This window comes from Mastigoproctus giganteus, chromosome 2 (assembly GCF_048544385.1).
Source record: "Mastigoproctus giganteus isolate SK-2022 chromosome 2, ASM4854438v1, whole genome shotgun sequence".
Taxonomy (NCBI): Eukaryota; Metazoa; Arthropoda; class Arachnida; order Uropygi; family Thelyphonidae; genus Mastigoproctus; species Mastigoproctus giganteus.
Genome location: NC_143576.1, coordinates 161,019,576 through 161,043,723, shown reverse-complemented (window position 1 = coordinate 161,043,723; position 24,148 = coordinate 161,019,576). Strand labels below are relative to the sequence as shown.

The following is a 24,148-nucleotide window of genomic DNA, read 5'->3' as shown; positions in this document are numbered from 1 at the left end:
TAATTTTAGCCACACCCATGTTTTTTTATGGCAGAAAATATTAATGGCGCTTTAAAATTCACATTTTTTAGATTTCATTTTATATTAAATCGGCGATTGCGAATACGCGAAACTGCGAATACAGATACCGCGAATAGCGAGGGTTTACTGTATTATATATAATATTTCATTTCTGTTATTATATTATATTATATTATTACATTGTTATTTATACATAATGCATCTACATGTTAGTCAACGCATATTTCCACATTTCATGCCTCCTTGCAGATTGCATGTAGAAAGGCTGGAAATTAAAATCTAAAAAAAAAAAAAAAAAAGCTATCCTTTGGTAAGGGTTTTTATTTCGTTACCAAAATATTATATTATAATATTTCTATATTACTACTGTACTATTAAGTACTCTGAATTAGTATTTAATATTTTGCAGAATGAATGATTCTTTATGTTGAAAATACATAGTACCAGTGATATACAGTCTAGAAAATATGTAAAACAGAAATTGATGTTTAGGGAAAAAAATTAATTCTTTTTTTCTTTCTTTTGTTTTTTCATGCATTTTACATGAAAAATTATACAAATTAAAAATTAAAACAAATTTATGTATAATTTTTATATGAAATATTATACAAAAATTGGGCATTATAAAAAAAAAAAGCACTTACTGTGCTTTTTTTAAGCCCAGCCAGCCTGTATACCCTTCTCCCTCGTGATCGACTGCCTTTGGAGAAATATTCAAAATGTTGTGGATTTTTGAGGTTCTGCTGTAATTACATTCTGAAAATCACAAGCTTCACTGTTCTTCTGAGAGTATTGCTCACAAAATTGTGCTTATTGATTGGATTATCTTCCTGAAATGTATGCAGTAACCAAGTATGAAAGGCTTGAACTTTGTTTCTTAAGATTCTCATCATACTGACTCCAGCTGCAGTTATGTGCACTTCTAGTGACTTAGATATTTTTGGTGATTTTTTTATTTTTTTTTTATTTTCTTTGCCTCTCTCACAGCTTCTTATTAATGTCATGAACACTTGTGTTCTTCAAACTTATTACAGAAGGCAGGTTATTGCTAGATACATCCCATTTTGATGTTCTCATACATGCTTGAACCTCTAACATTTTCCATTTCCAGTATACCATTTCAGAATGCACTTTTCTTTAAATGTTAATTGATTATTCTTCATATGCAGTGGATCACAGTTAATCAGCAACATAATAAAATCACAGATTGTTTTAGCATTAAAATGAACAACTTTTCATTCAGATTGGTCATTCTGCATACAAAATATGTTAGTGTTTATGCATAATTCAATAAATCTTGCATTGTGTGTGTTTATAAATATTTTTTTATGGAAAAAATTTATATATATATATATATATATATATATATATACACGTGTATAATAGATAATATACATTTTTTTCTTTGTATGAAAAGGTCCCAGAATGCAAAAATTTTTGATATCCAAATACCAAATGTAATAAAAAAGAAAAAGTAATAATAAATATATTTAGATCATATAAACAAATAAAATAATTTTTTAAATACTGTTTATTGCATTTCATATGATATGTAATTTTCAATTGCATTGTGCTTATACTAAATACTTTTATTAATTTTGAAGAAAAGTTAGTGTGCTCCACTTGCAAGACACTTATTAAAAGTTTATGTTCCTGTTTCTGAAACTTGGCAGGTATATATTTGGCATCTTGTTAAATGTTTCTTGCATTCAGGGTTATTAATAGGTATGCTATCAAAAATAAATATTTGATTTCTCTGACATTTTGTATATTGCTTTAAAATACTTATTCAAATTGATTGTAAGAGTGGGGAACACCTCTTTTGGGTTGATTATTCGCTTTTTTAATCCATTCCCACAAGGACTTCCTTTCTTCTGTTTAGTATCTCTTTGTATGTATTACAAAAAATAAGTAACAGAATAGTTTCTAATCAGATATAATATATAAAGTAAAGCATTAATGGGAAGAGGGAGATGGTAGGTAGAAGGGGGGGCTGTATGGGCATGTAGTGAGTGGCTTGTTAAGATTAATTTGCCTTTTTAATATATAAAGTAAAGCATTTAATGAGGAAGGGATGGTAGGGAGAGATGAGGGGAGCCTGTATGGGCATGGAATGAGGAAGGCGAATGGCTTTGATGGGCCAAAAGAGTTGCTCCAAACGATAGTAATGCTTTATAATAACCGAATGAATGAAGGGTTTGTATATTAACATACGTTCTCTTCCCACAACCCCTTATTTTTTTTTTTTTTTTTTAGGAAAATGAAGATGATTGCAAGTTTTTGCAGTACTGCCACGTGTGTGAAGGTTATAAGGCACCCAGAGCTCATCACTGTCGTAAATGTAAAAGGTAAGTAACCAAAGAGTATTCTGCATATCAGATATCTTATCAGATATGATATATAAAGTAAAGCATTCATGGGAAGAGGGAGATGGTTGATTGTTGGAACAGGCTTCCATCTGTTGTGGAAGTGGATGATTTGAATAAATTCAAGGAAGAACTAGATATGGACAAAGTCTTGGAGGATATGGATGGGTGAAGCATGTATTATTTATTTTTTTTTTTTTTTGGATAATGCTGTATTAGCGTAGTTTCTTTCATCATTTGCCACTAAAACTCAAAGTTAAATTTTCACATGGGGACCATTTGTAGTGGGTAGGATGCTCAAGTCATTTACAATTTTGCAGAAAGTATTTTCTAGCATTTGAGGCATCACAGAAGTATTTGCATCAGTGATTTTCTTTCAAAGTTCATCCAGATTTGTAATGGGTATACGATATACTCAATCCTTCACATAACTCCACAGAAAAAAGTCCTGTGGAGTCATCTGGTGAGCAAAGAGCTAGCTCAGTTCTGTAATATTATTTCAGGATTTTGTTACGTCCATGGATTTCAGAGATTTTTTGAAAACATCATTGTAGTGAAGGATGAGAGAGGAATTATTTTACTCTCCCATTTAGTTGTGGTGTGCTTTATACTGTCTATTTTGTGGTTTATCAAAATATGGAATATTACAAATCACAAAACAGGTACTACAGATTGCTGCCAAATGGGAAGCATATTTGTCTGTATAGCATCTTCTAAGAATCATGTCTCTTCACATTTTTGCTCTGTGATTAAAAAAAAAAAAAAAAAAAACAACACTACACTGTGTTGTAATGATTAGCATTACTTAAGTGTTTATAATGTATCTGATGGTACTATATTTTTGAGTTTACTTTTAAAATTATTTAACAAGAAATATTTTAATTAATTATTTATTTACTTTTCCATATAGAAAAGTAAATAAATTAATTATTTACTTACTCTATCATTTAGCACAGTACTAGTCCCACATTTATTTTTGGTTTTCATGTGTAAAAACAATAACTACTTTAAAAAATATTAACCAATTGCAGCATGGTCTTCAAGACCTTGTACAAATTTCAGGGATTTTGTGTTCTTTAACTGCTCTGTCCACATAACTGAAACTCCTAACAGTTATCAACAAACGTGTTTTTGATTTCTTAATTGAAAATACCATAAATCTCTTTATTTATCATGCAAATAGGAAAAATAGAGAATTCAATATGAAATGTCACTAAAACTACCCTTTTAGTTTATTCTCAGTGTAAACAAGTGTGAATTACCCTAACTAAAGTTCACTTTGGAAAGGAGCCACCTCGTTTGCTCAATTTTTTCAGTATGTAGTGTAGGGCCATAGCTGATTATCTCAACTAAAGTGGCTGGATTCTCTCATGTGTTTACATCGGATACAGAAAAGAAATAGATTATAGTTTCTTTGCATACAAAAAGAAAAGTGTGTAATCCTCACAAAGAACTGTTTTTTTTTTTTTAAACAAAATTATTATTTAGCTGATTTATAGAGCTTCTTAATGTACCGTTATGTAATCAATAATAATAATAGCAATAAGAGCTTAATTGACAGAACTCACCTCAATTTATCTGCGTAGTTACATGGTATTGAAGTGGAAATGAAGTTTAAAATAAGTTAAAATAAATAAAGATGGAATTGTTAAAAACCTGTAATTAAAATTTTCTCAAGGAAGAAGTGCACTACCTTGTCCCTGTTTGTCATTTATAAAATATTAATGTGAGAACAAGGTGACAAAATTATTATATATTCTTTTTTCAGTATATATTGAATTTACTAACCAAATTTCAAGGAAGTTCATTATTTTATTTTATTTATTTATTTTTTAAATGAAATGAAAGCCCAAGCACAAGAAGTATTAGAACCTATAGTACTTAGTATCATGCATGGGTTGAAGGTTAAGAAGAAGCTTACCGACATTAAACTTGAATTTTTGAAGATTGTAATTTTCAGAAAATACGAAAATACATATGAAGGAAGTTGTTTCAGAAAATGGAAGTTGAAGAAAAGTTGGTTCTGTGAGTTTGAAGTTGGACAGTAAAAGGATGCTGACTGGCTGTGGCACATGTTCAGACTGGTTTGGAATAGAGTGAGAATTACAGAAGTCAACTTAGAGGAACAATGCCAATGGAATCTATAGGAAAGGCATGCAACAGAAACAGAACATCTATGAGACAAAGAGCGGAGAGACTTTGTTAGAGATGGATCATTAATTAACTGAACTGTCCTCTTTAGAATGGAATATAGAAGCCTGAGAGAGAACTTAAGAGGGGGGGGAACACCACCCCAGATGTGGAAACAATATTTAATGGTAGGAAATATTTGAGATTTGTACAGGGCGAGCAGTGGTTTGGAAGAAAAGTAACAACAAGAGCAAAAGAGAAAACCCAGTTTTCTGATAAGATTCTCCTCTTGCTCAGATCACACACATATGAGGGGGGCACAAATTCAAATTGAGGAAGGACTGTTGCAGCATAGATGTGTGGAAGTTTGCCTTTAGCCAGCAGGTGGTTGATTACTGGAACAAACTTCCATTGTTGTTGTGGAAGTTGATAGCTTCAATAAATTCAAGGAGGAACTAGATAAACTAGTGGAGGGAATGAATAGATGAAATGGGAGATGTCAAAGTTAATATAGAATTGTGTTGAAAACAGTATTGCTACATCACCTTTCCTTGATGTTGCCGACTGATTAAGCATGTGAATGCAGCAACATACACATTTGAATGGATCATGGTTCATGGCTACTAGGTTTGCTTAATGATTGTATTCATTATTGAAATGATTAATTGTTTTTTGAAAATTGTAATGTTACATTATCTTGTTTTGATATATTTCAGGGAAAATTTTCTATTGGAAGCTGTGTTATATAAATTCCCAAAAACTGGAGTCAAATGAAAAATGAAGTGGAATAAATATGATTTTTTAAAAAAAGTAACTACTGTGATTATTAATAAGAAATTTTAGCCTTGCGATATAGATAGTATTACTAACCAGAAAAAAAAAAAGTTAATAAATTTTCATAAATGCGTGGCTTTTAAAACTGTGTGCTGGGCCACTTCAACTTTGTGTGTGTACAAATGTGAATTTCTTTGTGTATAGGTTAAATTTAAGTATATGTATTACAAATGAATTAAGTACTTCCACACAGATATCCATTAAATAAAAGAAGTAAGGGTCTTTATCAGGAACTTTGTGTTTAAATTTTAAAATTTTGTTTAAAATTGAAGGCATGATATAGCCAAGTGGTAAATGCAAGAATGCAGTAGTATACACATTTGAGTTGACTGTGGCTCGAGTACACATTACTTCCGATTACATTTAATGATAATATTCTTGTCAAAATGATTAGTTGAAAGGTAACTATGTGGTTATGCTAAACTAACTTCTGACCTACATGGACATGCTGGACTATAAATAACAAAACCTGGGTGCTCCAAAGTTCTTGTCTAGAAAGGACTATCGAATGATTCCATGTCATGTTCAAACCCATTGCAGCATTAAAATACGCAGAGTATTAGCTGGAGCAGTACTTTTCCATTATAATGATGTATAATACCAGTAGCAGTGCTAGGCTGGACGTCGCTCGCCTGCAAAGCTGAAATGGGTGCCCCCAAACAGATGGCAATTTATTTATTTATATTTATTTTTATGCAGAATATGTAAATTTGCAGCAATTATATTGACTTACCTAATTATTATTACTTAATTCGTTTACAAAAATATAAAGAAAGAATGAAACTTCATACTAGCAATTCGAAACGGCACCCACCTTGTAGTGGTGCCCAACTGCAATGCAGGCCCTACAGGCCCGCTTTCACCGGCCCTGTATAAATACAGTTATTATATAACATTCTGTTGTATGAGTAGGATGGACAAAACCATAAATTATTTTAAGTATTTTTAAAAAAAATCCTTAAATTTTTTTAAAAATGTTACATAGGTTGCAATATTAAATAAAGAGAATACATCACCCTGTGTTAAAAATATACTTTTATTGATAAATAGACACTCTTTCAGTCTGGCACTCCTTTGGTGCCTTTAGCTATATAGGTAAACTGAAAGCTATTACAGAGGTAGCCTCATAAGTATACAGAATCTGATAGTCCAGTGATGATTTAAATCATGCAATGACTTAAATGGTCACCAGGGCTGTACTGATGAGGTACTTAGCCTCCCACTGATGAAGTGTCTTTAACTCTGATATATGGGGTGGAGCCCAGCAGACTGATGCATTTTAAATTGATGAAGCTTAATTATAATTCTTACAATAAGCAATTTTTAATGCAGATTATTTAAGTTGAGTAAAAAGGCATTTTTACTAGTAACTTGGGTTTAAAAATGACATTACTTAATTGTCCCCTTGTTTGTTAGTACATTCTTGAATTTTTTTTGTGACATTCTGCATTACAAAACCTTATGGCATCATTCAGATGCTTGAATCTCCTCCATTCTCTCTGATTCAGCAATGTAATAATTATGCTGTAAAATAATATATTCTATACAGTGTGGATTTAAATGTATTATTATAAGCATATAACTTGTCCACTAGTTAATGTAAGTACTATATTATTTATTAATATAAATTGTTTGAAAACAATCTTATACCCCTTCCGATTGATTGTTGTGAGTAGCAACGATTGACATGCCTAGCCTGCTATGTGTTAGTCTTGGTTAGGGTGTTTATCCCCCCCCCCCGCCGCTGTTTTAAAATCGCGAAAACAGTGGCAGGGGAGGGGAGGGGGGTAAACAGCCTAACTAAGACTAACACATAGTGGGCTAGGCATGTCAATTGCTGCTACTTGCAACAGTCAGTCAGAAGGGGTACCAGATTGTAAAGACTAATCGATATTTGCAGTCTTATAAGTACAGTATTATACGACATAGTACATTACAAACGTTTAAAGCAAGTTTGGCAGCGTGGGTGTGAAATTGGCGCCTCATGGAATGTGTTAAGCACATGCACAGACAAGTTTCTCAAAAATTATTTCCTCGATATTGATTCAAACATGGATTGTAGCTTAAGATTTGGAAGGGAATTACAAAACTGCTTAGCTCAATATGAAGAGATTTATAAGGAATTAAGTAACAATAAAAAAACAAACATTGATAACGGCTTTTAATGAGCCGATTCTCTTTGGAAAACAAATTCCAAAAAAAATTCTGAGGTAGAAGAAGTTAGCAGCAGTAGTGACGTCTTTCAACTGAGAAGGAAGAAGAATGTTTCAATACAATATTAACAAGCAAAGAAGATACGAAATAAACTGTTGTTTTCATGTGTTTTGAAGGTTTTGCACGTTCATCCTTTTTTTTTACTGTACCCTATTGTAAGCGTGTAGTACCACGAAATTGGGCAGCCATATATCCAGAAGTTGACTCTATGCCAGATTATTGCAAGGCTAATTGCAGCTTGAGGAGGAATAACAAAATATTGAGGACTTATTTTGCTTATTTACAGTACATAATATTATTATGTTTACTTGTCGTTTCAGTTTGTACACATAAATGTAATAAAATGTATGTTTGGTTGTCATGATTGCTGAGTGGTCAGGAGCATGAGTGTGGTAGCACACGATCTTTGAATGGACTGGGGTTTGAGCCCGTGACTGCTAAATACAATTAACAATTTGTATTGATTGATTTATTATAAACTCTACTGACCTGGTGGTCGTGCCGGCGTATAAACAAGAACATTTGCATGATTTCTCATATTTCCATTAATTGTTCATTTTATCCTTTGGGAAGATATTTATGGCAATTAGGTATATCAGGTGGAGTCTTTTTATTGGATTTCATTCATAGAGATATATATGCCATCTAACAAATGCATTTTGAACATTTCTGCAGCGCAGAACACATTATTTGCAAAATTCACAAGTGATGCAGTTTTTTTGTCCGCCACTGTAGCTTAGTATCACAACAAGTTTTAATCCTGTCCTGGGTGCAGTTAGTTACTGACTTTACGAGTTAATTCATCCCAAGTGCACGCTCTTAAAGCGAAAGCTTGTAAGCGGGAATTTATTTCCCATAGACGTAATGATAAAAAGAGAGCTTATGATCTCAAGAATGAAATTTGACCATAGTAGTGTTAAATAAATAGAGGGTGCCTCCGTAGCCAGATGGCAGGAGCAGTACTGCGTAGCACACGCGTCTTGATTAGACCGGGGTTCAAGCCCGTGATCACCAAATACGGAGGATGCAGAAGGTTAGGGAATGACCGCCACATATCTGCAGCCCAGATAAAGGGTGAGGGTTGGCGTCAGGAAGGGCATCCGGCTGTAAAAATTTCATGCCAAAACAGTAAAAACTGACCTCATATATATAATGGGAAAAAGGCGAGGACAAAAAAAAAAAAAAAAACCCTATTTATTATTCTTAAATTTTTGTTGTGTATCTATTCATAAAAATAGTGTTAAATTTATTTTAAAAAATACATAAATTACAGTAGACTCTCGATTTTCTGAGATAGATGGTAAAAAACAAATCCTGGATAATCGATGTCCTGGTTAATCCAAAAATACAGAAGTCCCCGACATACGTAAGAGATATGTTCCAGGACTTCTTACTTCATCGAGTTTTACATAACTATAGAATGACTAATAACATATTGCTACTATATTATTATTGACAAATCTGAATTCAGCACAATACTTGATCATTAGTTTAATTTTCTGATCCAAATTGATCGCTTTCCTTTTCTTGGTAGATTTAGTAGTACCGCTCTCACTTATTCTCTAAGTCGGCACTGTGATAACGGTCAAAATGAATTTTCTGTAAAGAACTTTTAGCATTAGCATTAGTAGAGACATATGATGCAAGAAAGCAAGCTTATGCAGCATCAGCCAAAAAAAAAAAAAAAACCCCACTTCCACTTCATCCCTCCATTCGTTCAAAATACCTGTCCAGCTGAGCCTTAAATTATTTAGGCTATCAACTTCCACGACAAGGGATGGAAGTCTATTCCACCAACCAACTACCCGCTGGCTAAAGGCAAATTTCCGCACATCTATCCTACATCTGTCTTTCCTCAATTTGAATTTATGCCCTCTCAGGTGATTATTCTGAGCAAGAGGAAGAATCCCATCAGCATTGAGCATGCTCAAACCATTCAAGGCTTTATACACCTCTATCAGATCACCTGACTGGTGCCTAGTCTCCAGACACTAATTTGCAAAACTTAAGCCTTTCTTCGTAAGAGCAACCCTTTGTTCCATTCACTAATCTTGTTGCCCTTCTCTGTACTCATTCCAGCAGCTCTACATCCTTCTTGAAATGAGGCCTCCAGACCTGTATACAGTACTCAAGGTGTGGCCTGACCAATGCCTTATACAAGGGAATAATCACATCCCTGTCCCTGCTAGAAAAATTCCTGTACATATATCATTGACAAGACACCATGAGCTACTCTTGCAGCCCATCTGCATTGCTCAGAGAACTTCATATCTGCCTGCACAACCACCCCCAGGTCCCTTTCATTCTCTACCACTGTCAGTGTAGTACCACAGAGTTGATACGTTGCTCTGGGGTTGCTGTTTCCCATATGTAGTACTTTACATTTGTCAATATTAAACTTCATTTGCCACCTCTCAGCCTATCTGCTCAACCTTTCCAGATCCTGTTGCAGCAGCAGCATAGTGTCAGTAGTGTCCTTGACAACCCTGCCAACCTTCGTATCGTCTGCAAACTTGGACATTAAGCTTGATATACCATCATCAGTATCATTTATAAATACAGAAAACAATAATGGGACTCCACTAATAACATTAGTCCATGATAAGCAGTGTCCATTGATTACCACTTAACCCTGTGTCTGTCTGAGAAGACAGAGAGTCTTCTCAGACAGACACAGGGTTAAGGCGAAAACTGACTATTATCACCCTGCGTGAGCTCACATTTTACTAAAGCACATTTCTTGAGGTCACTGCCACAAAACAAAAATAATTTGCACTTTCCGGGTTATTGGGCTTTTCTGTTAGTGCAATTCATTATAAACGGGTAGTAAACTCGATCTTATTGCATTTGCAATAATACCGATAGCTGGAATTCTGTGGGGTTTTACTTTATTACGGTGAAACGTGTGTCTCCTTCACTGAAGTATTCAGTCATATTCAGTAAAAAAAAAAACCCATAAATAAATTGTAAGAATCTTCTCTTCTTTTCTATATTTTTGCTTGTTACTCCATATCTCACTTGTGCAATTTGTGCGTGCCATGATTGTCGTTATTAATTGCTTATTTTATGTTATTTTTTATTTATTTATTTTTTAAATTTGACAATCCTAAAAAAAAAAAAAAAAAATTGAGGGAAAAAAATTTATGCAAGTCTGAAGTTGCGTAAGTTGGGGACTAACTGTATTGAAAAATGTTCAGCAACCTACGTAAAAAAATATGGCGACAGATAAAAAAACCAAAAAACTTACCACATACTACTCGCATGTCCAATACGATGCTTCCCTTTATTTTTTGCGATGTCAGTATTAAATCTAATAGCATCCCTTTATTTTTTACGATGTTGCGTATGGTTTGGTCACAACATTATAATGGTTCATCCTTAAAGATGTGACGGACGCACCATTTTCAAACTTTTCAATAATTTCAAGTTTTTGTTTAACTGAAAACGCAACTCCTTTGCGTTTACTCATCATTTTTGAGATTTCTAGACAAAAAAATAAAATTATTTACTATAAAAAAAATTTCTTCATCCCTGACAAATAACGAAACAAAATTTGCATTTTTGTGGTGCAATGGAACGCAACAATCGACACGACGCACTAAAACTAAACATTTTTTTTTTTTTTTTTTTTGAGCGGCAGATGTGAATACAGCAGGGGTTGCAAGATAATAGGTACATTAATCTCTTAATGAAGACTTATAATGCCACTCAACTTGCAAAACATCTGTTTATACCTATTGTAGTTAGTACTTGAATTTTATGATTTTTGGTTGGGTTCTGTTTTTTTTTTTTTTTTTTTTTTTTTTATTTGGAGTCTTGAAGTGGCCCAGTTAATCCGATCTCGGTAAATCGAGAGTCTGCTGTATTTGAATGTTACTGAACCTTATCCCTTCATTTTCTATTCAAATTAGTCTCGATTTTCATTTACATGGTACCCTTTCAGAACCAATCTACCGTGTAAATCGAGGGTTAGGTGTACTGGTATTTTGTCAGCAGGGATAAGGAGATGATTATCCCATTGTATAAGACAATAGCCTGGCCACATCTTGAGTACAGCATATAGGTCAGGAGGCTTCATTTTAGGTAGAGCATGGATCTGTTGGAATGGGTGCAGAGAAGAGCAATAAGATTAATGAGAGGAACAACAGGGGTAATCTTACCAAGAAAGGCTTCAGTTCTGCAAATTACAGTACCTGGAGACTATGCATCTTCAAGAAGATATGATTGAAGTATTTAAGGCTTTGAATCATTTAAGTAAGTTCAGTGCTGTCAGAATCCTTCCTCTTTCTCATACTACACAATGAGGGGACATAATTTCAAACTGAGGAAGGAATTGCAGAGTAGATAGGTATAAATAGGTGTAAATTTGCCTTCAGCCATCAAGTGGTTAGTTGTTAGAACAAATTCTCCTCTGGTGTTGGAGAGGTGTATAGTTTGAATAAATTCAAGGAAGGGGGTACTAGATAAACTGTTAGAAGGGATGGACAGATGTTATGGGAAGTGTTGACTTTTTTTTTTTTTTTGGGGCTGATGCTGTATAAAGCTGCTTTCTTGCATCATTTGCCACTATTAATACTAATACTAATTAAAAAGTTGTTAATTAAATTTCAATTCTGTTGTAACAATCTCTTAAAATCACCCCTAAACTGAAATCGCACTGCTTTGTCACATTTGCTCAATTCCTGTACAGATGATATCTTGATAGGAAGAAAGTGTGAGTTCAGATTTAAATTTAGCCATGGGATTGTCTGGAAATCTAGTGATTAGTTACGTCACCTTTGCTGATTGAGAAGAACTATGTTGAAACACATTTTCATGTGTTAGCATTAGTAGAGGCATATGGTGCAAGAAAGCAAACTTATAAAGCTTCAGCCAAAAAAAAAAAAAAAAAAACTCCCCATTTCACTCATCCATTAACTCCAAATGTTTGTCTAGTTCTGCCTTAAATTTATTTAAACTGTCAACTTCTACGACAGATCGAAGTTTGTTCCAGCAATCAACGACCCGCTGGTTAAGGGCAAATTTCCACACATCTATTCTACAACTGTCTTTTCTCAATTTGAATTTATGTCCCCTCAGGTGACCAATCTGGGCAAGAGGAAGAATCCCATCAGCATTGAGCTTGCTCAAACCATTCATAGCCTTATACAACTCAATCAGATCACCTTGCAGGTGCCTAGTCTCCAGACACTGCAATTTGCAGAGCTTAAATCTTTCTTTCTAAGGGCAACCCTTGTTTCTTTCACCAATTTCGTTGCCCTTCTCTTTACTTGTTCGAGTAGCTCTACATCCTACAGTGAGGCCTCCAGACCTCTATATAGTACTCAAGGTGTGGCCTGACCATTGCCTTATACAAGGGGATAATCACCTCCTTATCCCTGCTAGAAAAATATCATTGACAAGACACCATGAGTTATTCATGCAGACTGTCTGCACTGTTCAAAAAATTTAATATCTAATTGCACAGTTACCCCCAGGTCTTTTCATACTCTACGACCCTGAGTCTAGTACCACACAGTTGATAACATTAGTCTGGGGTTAATGGTACCCATATGAAGTACTTTAGATTTATTCCACCTCTCAGCCCATCTGCTCAACTTTTCTATATTCTGTTGCAGTAACAACTGTCATTATAAATCCTGCAAACCTTCGTATCATCTGCAAACTTGGACATTAAGCTTGATATATTGTAATCATTATTATTATTAGTCATGTGGTGCAAGGAAGCCTGAGGTTTATACTGCACCAGCCAAAAAAAAAATTTCTGAATTACCGACAGAGAGAGAGAGAGAGAGAGAGAGAGAGAGAGAGAGAGAGAGAGAGAAGTAGAAGGGAATCACCAAGAAAGAGAAGAATGATGATATATCTAGCTCAGAATCCTGGGTGTGCCAAGCCCATACTCACCAGATGTGAGCCCCTGGCGATAATATCATTGATAAATACAGAAAACAACAATGGGGACACCACTTATAACATTAGTCAATGAAGAGCAGTGTCCATTGATTACCACTCTGTCTTCTCCCACTCAAGCATCCCTTTATCCATAGCAAAAACTTGCTTCTAATGCCATACTGCTCCAGCTTGTACAGCAGTCTTCCATGTGCAACAGTATCAAAAGCCTTCCTAAGATCGAAGTATATGATATCAAAATTATTCTTTGCATCCAGTTCCTTTGTGACCACATCATTGTATCCAATCAAATTTGTCAGAAAAGACTTCCCCTTAACAAACCCATGCTGTGTCCGAACTATAACTGAAGTCTTGTCTAAATGATCCTGGAGTGCCTCCGTTAATTTTCCCAGAACAGAAGTTAAGATAACAGGTCTGTAAATACTTGTCACCCTTTGATCCTCCTTTGTGAATTGGGGTCACATTTGCACATCTCCAGTCCATGGGTACCTCCATTCAGTTCAAGGAAGCTCTCATAATTGTGGCTAAGGGTTTGCTTACGTTCTTTGCTGCCTCCTTTAATATAACTGGATAGGTCACATCCACCCAAGGTGTCGTCTATCTTATGGTTATTTTCAACAATTTGTGCTCCACTTTGCTCTCAGTTATTACAAAATGATGTAGCTCACTGCCAGAGTTTAATTACACCTCTGGCATTCTCCTCCCTGAATAACTAATCACGTGTAAATGTTGATGTAAAATACTCATTCAGTTTGTTAACTACCTGAGCAGAATCATCAATAGTTGAAGTGGACCAATCTGATTCCTCTGCCTCCTTCTAGAGTTTACATAAGTAAAGAATTCTTTGCTGTTTTTCTTTGCATCCTTTGCCAAAGATTTCTCATAATCTGCCTTCGCTTGCTAACCTCCTTTGTGACTTGATTACAGACTAGCTTATATCTACCATAGGCATGTGTGTTGCCTGATAATTTGTGTCCCATGCATTTTTCTTCTCTGCCACCAGTTTCATTAGTTCATCTGACATCCATTTAGGTCTCAACCCGGAACAATATTCCTTAGTTGGTATGAAAAGCCTAGTAGCTTCCAAGATTAATTCTTTGAATGCTTTCCATTTAGAATTTGCTATTGGTAACATCATCAGTTGGTCCCACTGTATAGAATTTAAAAACTGTCTCAGACCACCGTAGTCACCTTTATGAAAGCAAAAACCCTTCCCTTTACCCCTGATTGTAGTTACCTCTGAGTAAATTCCACTTCAGCACAGTGTGATCACTGCCACCTAGTGGTTCCTTTATCTGCAGATTCTTAATGCATGAAGAATTACTACTGTAATCAGATCAAAAGTATTATTACTCTCCCTGGGTGCCTCTCGAACATGCTTTTGTAGAAAACAGTCCTCCAACAAATCCACAAAATTCTTGCTAGAGTGTGAGTGACCAACCCACAAGTTCCAGTCTATATCTGGGAAGTTAAAATACCCCGTTAGACAATAAGACAATCTGATTTACTGGCCCACTCTATTTTTCTGTACAATTGTTCATTGTACTCATCAGAGTCATTAGGCCTATAACACACACCTACTCTCACCTACTTTCTCACCAAATTGACTCAAAACTGCACTGTCCATCCATGTCAAATCGCTGCACTTCCTTAGATTTTGTGTGTCTCTTAACTAATAGCATAACCCTTCCCTTTCTATCCTGTCTATCCTTTCTGTACACATTGTACTTCCCAAATTCCAATTATGGATTTTTTATATCTGTGTGACACCACATCTCTCATATATCCCAATATATGATGTTTTGTCCAACACCTCAAATTCATAAAATTCTTTTACTGTACTGCTAGCATTGGTGTGCATGCAAAATATACATGCATCTGTTCTTATTCTTAGCTACCCTAACACTGGCTATGTATTTACTTTTTCCACAATGACTTCCAGCAGTCTTTGAAATCCCCTGCACGTTGTTTTCCAGACTGCTGCTCATTCCGATAGAAGTAGTGCAAGAATCACTTTCGCCTCTGCCAGCAGCTACTCTTAATCTATTAGTCTGTGTATCCCCCCCCCCCCAAGCTAGCAGTTTTCTACAGTTATTTCCAATAGACTGGAAAACTGAAAAAAACCTGAATAAGTGTATGATACTGGAGCAGTGATAAAAAAACAGGAAACAAATTCTTGGTGCAAAACACGAGGAGCTTGAAACAACTTTTCGAGTGGTGCCAATAAATGCATCCATCTAATTTGCCAATATTAGGTCCTATTTTACAAGAAAAGGCAAATTATCTATCTCAGCAACATGGAATTAGCAACTTCAAATGCAGGGGCTGACTTCAATGATTTAAAGACAGGAATAACTTGGTTTCGTGAAATTTTTGTGGCAAGTGTGGATTAGTTGAAAAAGAAAAGGCTATAGACTGGTTGTGTTCTGTACAGTCCATTCTTAAAAAATATGAGGCAAAAGATATTTTTAATCTTGACAAGACAGGTTTATTTTATAATTTGCTGTTAAATAAAACATTTGCTGTTCAAGGAGAGTCTTGTCATGTGGAAAATTAAGTAAACAAAGACTGACTGTTCTGTTATGCTGCAATTCAGATACTAGTACAAAACTGTGCTCACTTGTGATTGGTAAGAGTTCCAAGCCAAGATGTTTTAAAGAAGTTAACAAATTTCCCTGTGATTATGAGGCCAATAGAAATGCTTGGCTTATGGTCAAAATTTTTCAGTCTTGATTATCAGGGGCTCACATCTAGTGAGTATGGGCTTGGCACACCCAGGGTCCTGAGCTGGATATCATCATTCTTCTCTCTCTCTCAGGGTAACTCGGGAAATTTTTTTTTTTTTTTTGGCTGGTGCAGCATAAGCCTCAGGCTTCCTTGCACTATATGGCTAGTAGTAATAATAATCAAAAGTGGACAGAAGAATGGCTTCAGAAAAAAAGGAACATTTTGATGATTCTAGATTGTTGTACAGCACTTTCTGCTGAGACACTTAAGTTGACAAATATACGGCTGTTGTTTTTACCTCCCAGTACCACCAGTTTTATGCAGCCACTGGATCAGGGCATTATTTATAACCTCAAGAGAGCATATAGAGCCTGCCTGATAAGGTACTTGATCCATAACAAAAAAAGGAGGTAACAATTTGCAGGCAAATTAGAATGTCTTGGATGCTATCTATAATCTTGTTATTGCTTGGGACAGTATTAATCAACTGCTTCAGAAAGAGTGTCTTTGGAGAGAATATCATCAAAAAACATTGTCCAGCAGATGAATGTGATAGCAACATTGAGGAATGGGGAATTTGAGCATATGGATTTTGTTGGCAAATTTGAAGAGTGTTGAAGGTGGATGATAAAGTTTCTACCACAGCAATGCCAACACCAGAAGAGCTGCTCAGCACCAAGCAAAATGATGTTTCTGTTAATATCAACAGTGAAAGTGAAGAAGCATACACACACACACACACACACACACACACACACACTGCCATCAAAAAAAATGCCCAAAATGCATTGAGCATAATAGGGAATATGTTGGCCTTCAGTAATGTTGATAAAGAAACAACTATTACATTTGATAATGTCTGTGCTGTAGTGAAAAATGCATATAGAACAAAAACTGTGCAGATAACATTGGATTCTTTCTTTAAATTAGATTAATTTATTAAAAAGTTAATGGTCTATATGTCTCCTTTTATATTAATTAAGGTTGTAATTCTTTTTACTGTGAGACTAAAATATTGTATATATCAAAATATATACTGTACATTATTTTCATTTCCGTTAATTGCTTTTCTCTTAGTTTAACTTACAAATAAAATAAAATCTTTAAAAAATGTTTTATTCCTATTACAACAGGCCCTTGTTATAATGCGGTTCACTTTACGCTGATTCGCTATAATGCTGTTCTTATATTCTAACCCATATCTGACTATAATGCTGTCATAAATCACTATAATGCTCTTTTACAGATCACATTTATGGCATATTTAATGAAATCGTTTCATTTGATGGAGTTGATAGCTTGAAAATGAATAGTAAAACAGCATTGAAACGTTTCCTATGCCGACTTGAGAAATTTTCCCACTCTCAGTGAAATTTTCTTGCACTCTTAATTTAATTGCAATACAGTGACTTGTTCCAAGATCAACATTTTAAAAAATGATCAAGTGTATTGCTTGTAATATTTGCATTATATGCATTTATCTGAAGTCTAGTCATCACTCAGAATCATAATTAATGCAACCAATGCAGTTACATTTTCAAAGAGTTAATAATGGCGGATAAGAATGAAAAAGTAACATCATCTGGACACAGTACGAAGACTATAAATGTAAGAAAAAGACTGAATTTGATGAAAATAGATGTTTTGAAGCGAATTGATTCCGGTCAACGACAAGTGGATGTGTGCCATAATTTAGGACTAGCAAGTTTAACTGTAAAAACAATTATAAAAAATAAAGAATTAATTTTAGCAGCGGGGAAGACAGAGCTGTTCTACTGCAAGCAACTAGGGCCAGGCCAGCTTTAACTAATTAGCTGGCCTAGGCCAGCTAATTAGTTAGTCTCACCATTTCAGTGGTGAGACTTTAACTAATTTTATTGAAGATAATATCCAATGCAGAATTCAGTTAAGTTAAATATTATAAAAAAAAAAAAGAGAGAGAGAGATTAGCCTATATGATGATCTGAAGAAAACTTGCCAAAAAAAAAAAAAAATGTTGAACCATTTAAAACTAGTAAGGGCTGTGGTTGAACAGATTTAAAATCCAGGGAGAAGCCGCAAATGTAGATCAAGGGGCCGAAACTTTCAAAAAAGAACTTGTTAAAATTATTGAAGACTGGTATTTTGTGTTATACTTCTCAACAGTTTTTTAACTTAGATGAAGCAGGACTTTTTTGTAAACGAATGCCTAAAAGAAGTTTCATATTGAAAGAAATAAAAAACATGCCAGATTTTAAAGCTTTATTATTGTGTGGTAACGCTGTGGGGGATTTAAAATTAAAACCTCTTTTAGTTTACCAGGAAGAGGGCCAAAGTACAACCCAAAATCGACACATTTTTCATGATTTTAATTGAAATTTTAAATTTAATTTTGATACATAAGTAGTTACTACATAATTATATATGTATGTAATGCAGAATATTTTGTATATATACAAATATTTGAATATTAAATATTTTGAATGACATTTGTGTATCTTTTCACTACCGTTTATTATTGTTTAGGAAATATCATATGGAACCAACCGTAACTCACAAATACATGTTACCTTATGGGAATGCGGCACTCGCTTATCGTGGATTCACTTAGTGCTCTCTTTTTCCAGAACGAATTTCAGCGTTAAGTGGGGGTCACCTGTACTGTACTGTACTGTATTGTTAGACAAGGATTTTGATTTTATTATTTTATTTTATTAATTTATTTTTTTATTTATTTTTGATATTATTATTATTATTTATTATTATCCTTAGGTATATTAATATATAGGTTCGTAAAGGCTATGAATGTAGGTAACGTAGAGGCTATTGCCCTATACAAACTATTTTTAAATATATAGTATGAAAAGAAAAAAAAAAATGGTAAAATTTGGACACTTTTGGGGGACCTCGTTATTTCAAAATGTGAAAATTTAGGTCCCTTGAACTCTGTATTAACGAGATTTGACTGTAGTTTATAACCATCCATACTTTTTTTTATTTTTTCCTCAGTAAAATCTTTCACCTACTCGTGTGCCTTGTCATTTGTCTTGGCATCTTTCATTTTTGACACTTCCTGCTGGAATGGATGTGTTTAGCGTCTTTCAGGATAAATCCTTTTAAGTGCTTTCCATAATGCATTTGTATTCCACAGCATGTAGTTCTCTCTCCAGTTAATAGAACTCAAGAAATACCTCAACTCGCTATATTTCCACTTCCATCTGGATTGTGGCTCTCAAGCCTTTGACCACTGAAATTTCTTTGGACACTGCCTGTTTTCTGATGATGTGGTTATCACCTGCAATGGGTTCCTGTGCATTCATATCATTGATACTACTGAGAAACTCATATCCTAGATACTTTGGTGAGAAAAATTTTTTTAAGACATTTAAGCCTCTTATATCCTCTGACTTTCTGGAATAAATAAGTCATCCACTTAGTTCAGATATTTGATCTCACTTTTATTGTGAGTTCAGTCTATAAGAGGTAAGCTACAGTAAACCACAATAAGGCATTTATACTTTTTGCATTAGCATTAGTTAAGGCATATGATGCAAGAAAGCAAGCTTATATAGCATCAGCCAAATGAAAAAAAATAAAATAAGCCCTTCCCATTTCACCCATCTGGTCACTCCAAATGTTTGTCTAGTTCAGCCTTAAATTTATTTAAGCTATTAACTTCCACAACAACAGATGGAAGTCTGTTCCATCAATCAACTACCTGCTGGCTAAAGGCAAACTTCAGCACAACTATTCTACAACTGTCTTTCCTCAGTTTGAATCTATGCCCCCCCCCCCCTCAGGTTCTTATTCTGAGCAAGCAAAAGTATCTGGTCAGCATTGAGCCTGCTCAAACCATTTAGGGCCTTATACACCCCAATCAGATCACCTCGCAGGTGCCTAGTCTCTAGATGCTGCAACTTGCAGAACTTAAGCCTTTCTTCTTAAGCGTGCCCCTTTATTCCTCTCACCAATCTTGTTGCCCTTCTCTGTACTCGTTCTAGCAACTCTACATCCTTCCTAAAATGAGGCCTCCAGACCTGTATACAGTACTCAAGGTGTGACCTGATCATTGCCTTATACAAAGGGATAATCACCTTGTCTCTTCTAGCAAAATTCCTATATATCATTGACAAAACTCCATGACCTGCTCTGGCAGCCTGTCTGCATTGTTCAGAGAACTTCATATCTGACTGCACAATTACCCCCAGGTCTTTTTCATTCTCCACCTCTCTAAGTGTAGTACCACACAGTTGGTACATTTCTCTTGAGTTACTGCTACCCGTGTGGAGTACTTTGCATTTGTCATTGTTAAACTTCAGTTGCCACTTCTCAGCCCATCTGCTTAACTTTCCTCGATCCTGTTGCAGTAGCATACTGTCTTTACTGTTGGTAACAACCCTGCTAACCTTTGTATCATCTGCAAACTTGGACATTAAGCCTGATCGATAGCCTGATTTGCTAGCATCGATATCATTGATAAATACACAAAACAACAATGGGCTCAGCACCGAACCCTGGGGGTCTCCTAATAACATTAGTCCATGTAGAGCAGTGTCCATTTATTACCACTCTCTGCCATCTCCCACTCAACCATCCCTTTATCCATTGCAGTAACTGGCCCTTAATTCCATACCACTCCAATTTGTACAGCAGTCTTTCATGTGCAATAGTATCAAAAACTTTCCTGAAATCCAAGTACAGTAAACCCTCTATTTAATGACCCCAATATAATGGATTTTGGATTTAATGGACCGGTCAAATAATAATACAGTAATATACTTAATAATGAAAATAGCAATAAGAGCTTAATTGACAGTACTCGCCTCAATTGATCTGCTTAGTTACATGGTGTTGAAGTGGAAATGAAGCTTAAAATAAGTTAAAATAAATAAATATGGAATTGTTAAAACCTGTAATTAAAATTTGCTGAAGGAAGAAGAATGCACTACCTCATCACTAGTTGTCATTTATAAAATATTAATATGAGAACAAGGTGGAGATAGTCGCAATGAGCGACTTTCATGTAAAACGTCTTCAGTTAGCAGTGATAGGAGAAAAGGAATTGTGTATTTAAAGAATTCGTATGTTCCCATAATGCATTTCGAGACATGTGGGAACCTTACATGCGTAAGGTTCCAGACCAGTGAAAGGTTGGTTGGCAGGTTCGTGTTTAGAATGTTAAATTTAGTGTTATGGCGACACCATTCTATGATAAGCACCTCGTGTTGAAAGATTTTTTTACTAGATCCTAATTTAATAATTGCAATGGCTGAATCAATTAGGGGATTGTGGTTGTGAGAGTGTACGTGTTGTGTAAATTCAGTGCTGGCTTGATTAGTTCTGAAGCTATTATGATGGTAAAAAATTTTAATTACAGATTTTAACAATTCCATATTTATTTATTTTAACTTATTTTAAACTTCATTTTTGCTTCAATACCATGTAACTAAAGCAGCTCAATTGAGGTGAGTACCGTCAATTAAGCTCTTATTGCTATTTTCATTATTAAATCGATTACATAATGGTACATTAAGAAGCTCTATAAATCATCTAAGTACAGTCATGTACATATTAATCTTGACCATATTATTTTTTTTTAGGTTATACAAAACTTCAGTGTTATTATTAATTAAAAATTAATAATAATTACTTATTTCCATTATTGTTTTGATAATTACATTTATTTTTCTAATCAAATTCAGGAAATTGTTTTTTTATTCTTTCTGAAAATGTGTTGAAATAGCTGTTTTCCCAGATTACGGATAAGAGCAGGCGGTGACTGGAGAGCTGAACGTGACTCGGAACACTAAACTGCAGGTCTACCGACTCACTTTGTTTCGATCTCAGTCTGCCTCAAGCTATCGTGCGGTAAGGTTGTATACAGAGTGTTTCTGTGATTTCTGAATTGTGACTTTATTTTATTAAATAATTTTCAATCTTTACAATTTAAAATGGCATCAAGTGATAGAGGAGTTAAAAGAAAGTGTATGAACTTAAATGTGGCACAGAAATTAGAACAGGGCATCTCAGTAGCATGTGTTTGTGAAATTTACAAAGCAAAAAAAGTTTCTGATATCTGTAAATTAAAGGCCTAATTGCAACACCATTTTATATTGTACAGTACTGCATATTGTATTAAAGCTTTTTTTTTTTATATTAAGAACAATAAAAAATGCCCCCCCCCGGTTACATTTGATTTAATGGACTTTTGGAATTAATGGACACTCCTTCTCCCTTATTAGTCCGTTAAATCAAGGGTTTACTGTATATGATATCAAAATTATTTTTTGCATCCATTTCTTTTGTGACCACATCGTAGTATCCAATCAAATTGGTCAGACAAGACTTCCCCTTAAAAAAACCCATGCTCTGTCTGAGCTATTACTGCTGTCTTGTCTAGGTGATCCTGTATCACCTCTTTAACCAGTGACTCCATTATTTTTCCCAGAACAGAAGTTAAACTAACAGGTCTATAATTTTTTGTGTCAACCTTTGAACCCCCTTTGTGAATTGGGGATACATTTGCACCTCTCCAGTCCATGGGGACCTCCCCTGACTCTAAGGATGCCCTCATAATTTTGGCTGAGGGTTTGCTTATTTCCCTTGCTGCCTCCTTCATTATAACTGGATAGATTCCATCTGCCCCAGGTGCCTTTTTTATGTTTAACTTAAACAATTTCTCCTCCACCTTGCTCTTAGTTATTACAAAATCACTTAGCTCTCTGTTAGAGTTTGATTAACTCCACATTCTGCCTTGGAGATTGCCACTGTGTTGTCTGATGCACAAGAGTGAGCTCTGGCATTGAGTCGGGCAGCTGAGAGCTTGATGGGCCCTCATTAATTTCTTCGAGGGCATTTACCCTACACCTCAAACTCTCATAGGCGCCCATCAGAATGCTGAGTTGGTGCCTAATTTCTTCACAGTCTCTACACCTAGCACACACAAAGACACTCCTTGGCTAGATCATATCCTGTTCTAGACCAGTCTGCAAATATTTCACATTTCGCACATTGTTTTAAACTGTGATGCGTTGGAGAATCGCTCCCTTCGGTTCTCCCTTGAGCCACAGCACTCTGGCTATTCTATAAACTCTGCTTTGCTGCTCTATTCTGGATTATGATTCTGTTAAGTATAATTTAATTAACAATGAACTTTAATAAGATTAATAAATTTTGCTGATTAATTGATAATACTATACTAATCTAACAGATTTCTAATACAGTGCTACTTTTTTCGCTATCTAGTTTTAAGTTAAATCTTACGCTATTCTGTATTGTATAACAATGGTGGCAAGTTATGAATGTAAAATCTACGGACACTAAGTATTAACTTTCAAAATTGCTATCTAAATTCAAAAATAAACCACAGAGCTTGGCTAGAACTATAAAGTTACTTATAGATAATAATTTAGTATAAAAATTTAGGTCAAAATGATTAAATATAAATGAAAACTTAATGTTCGCTTTAGCTGCAAAAATCTTGGTCAACGTTGGTAATAACCTTGTTAAATATTTGCTTTTTATACTCTTTGGAGTCATTTGGCCTGTGACATAACCCACTGTCATCTTTCCTTTTCCATAGCTGTACCGCACCAACTAGCCTTAACTACCACTGGACTTGATTAGATTGTGGAAATGATATAGTTGCCTTCTGGCAGGTTTTCATAAGAAACATAATCAATTGCAGTATAATTTTCTAATTTTAATTTTAATCAATTGTGATTCTACTGCAAAAGTAGAATCAAGGGATACTAATTTTGCAGTAGTATCCCTTGATTCCTGCCATTAATCACCTTGTCAACCATTGTATCATTTGCAAACAATAATAAACTTGATATATCTTCATAAGTTTTATTAATAAATATTGAAAACAGGAAAGGGGCCCAGCAGTGAACCCTGCGGTACTCCATTAATAACATTAGTCCAATAAGAGGTGTCCATTTATAACTACCTTCTGTCTTCTTTCA

At 34.8% G+C, this 24,148-nt stretch overlaps 1 protein-coding gene across 3 annotated transcripts in view; it reads left to right on the top strand.

Moving 5' to 3' along the window:
• The window catches only part of LOC150089706 (palmitoyltransferase ZDHHC6), a 181,053-nt gene that overhangs the window by 30,847 nt on the left and 126,058 nt on the right, over positions 1-24,148 (top strand). For all 3 annotated transcript variants that reach the window (XM_090368746.1, XM_090368743.1, XM_090368745.1), the window contains exon 3: positions 2,278-2,369. In XM_090368746.1, coding sequence (XP_090224872.1) covers positions 2,278-2,369 — 92 coding nt within the window. The remainder of the gene's footprint in view (positions 1-2,277; positions 2,370-24,148) is intronic.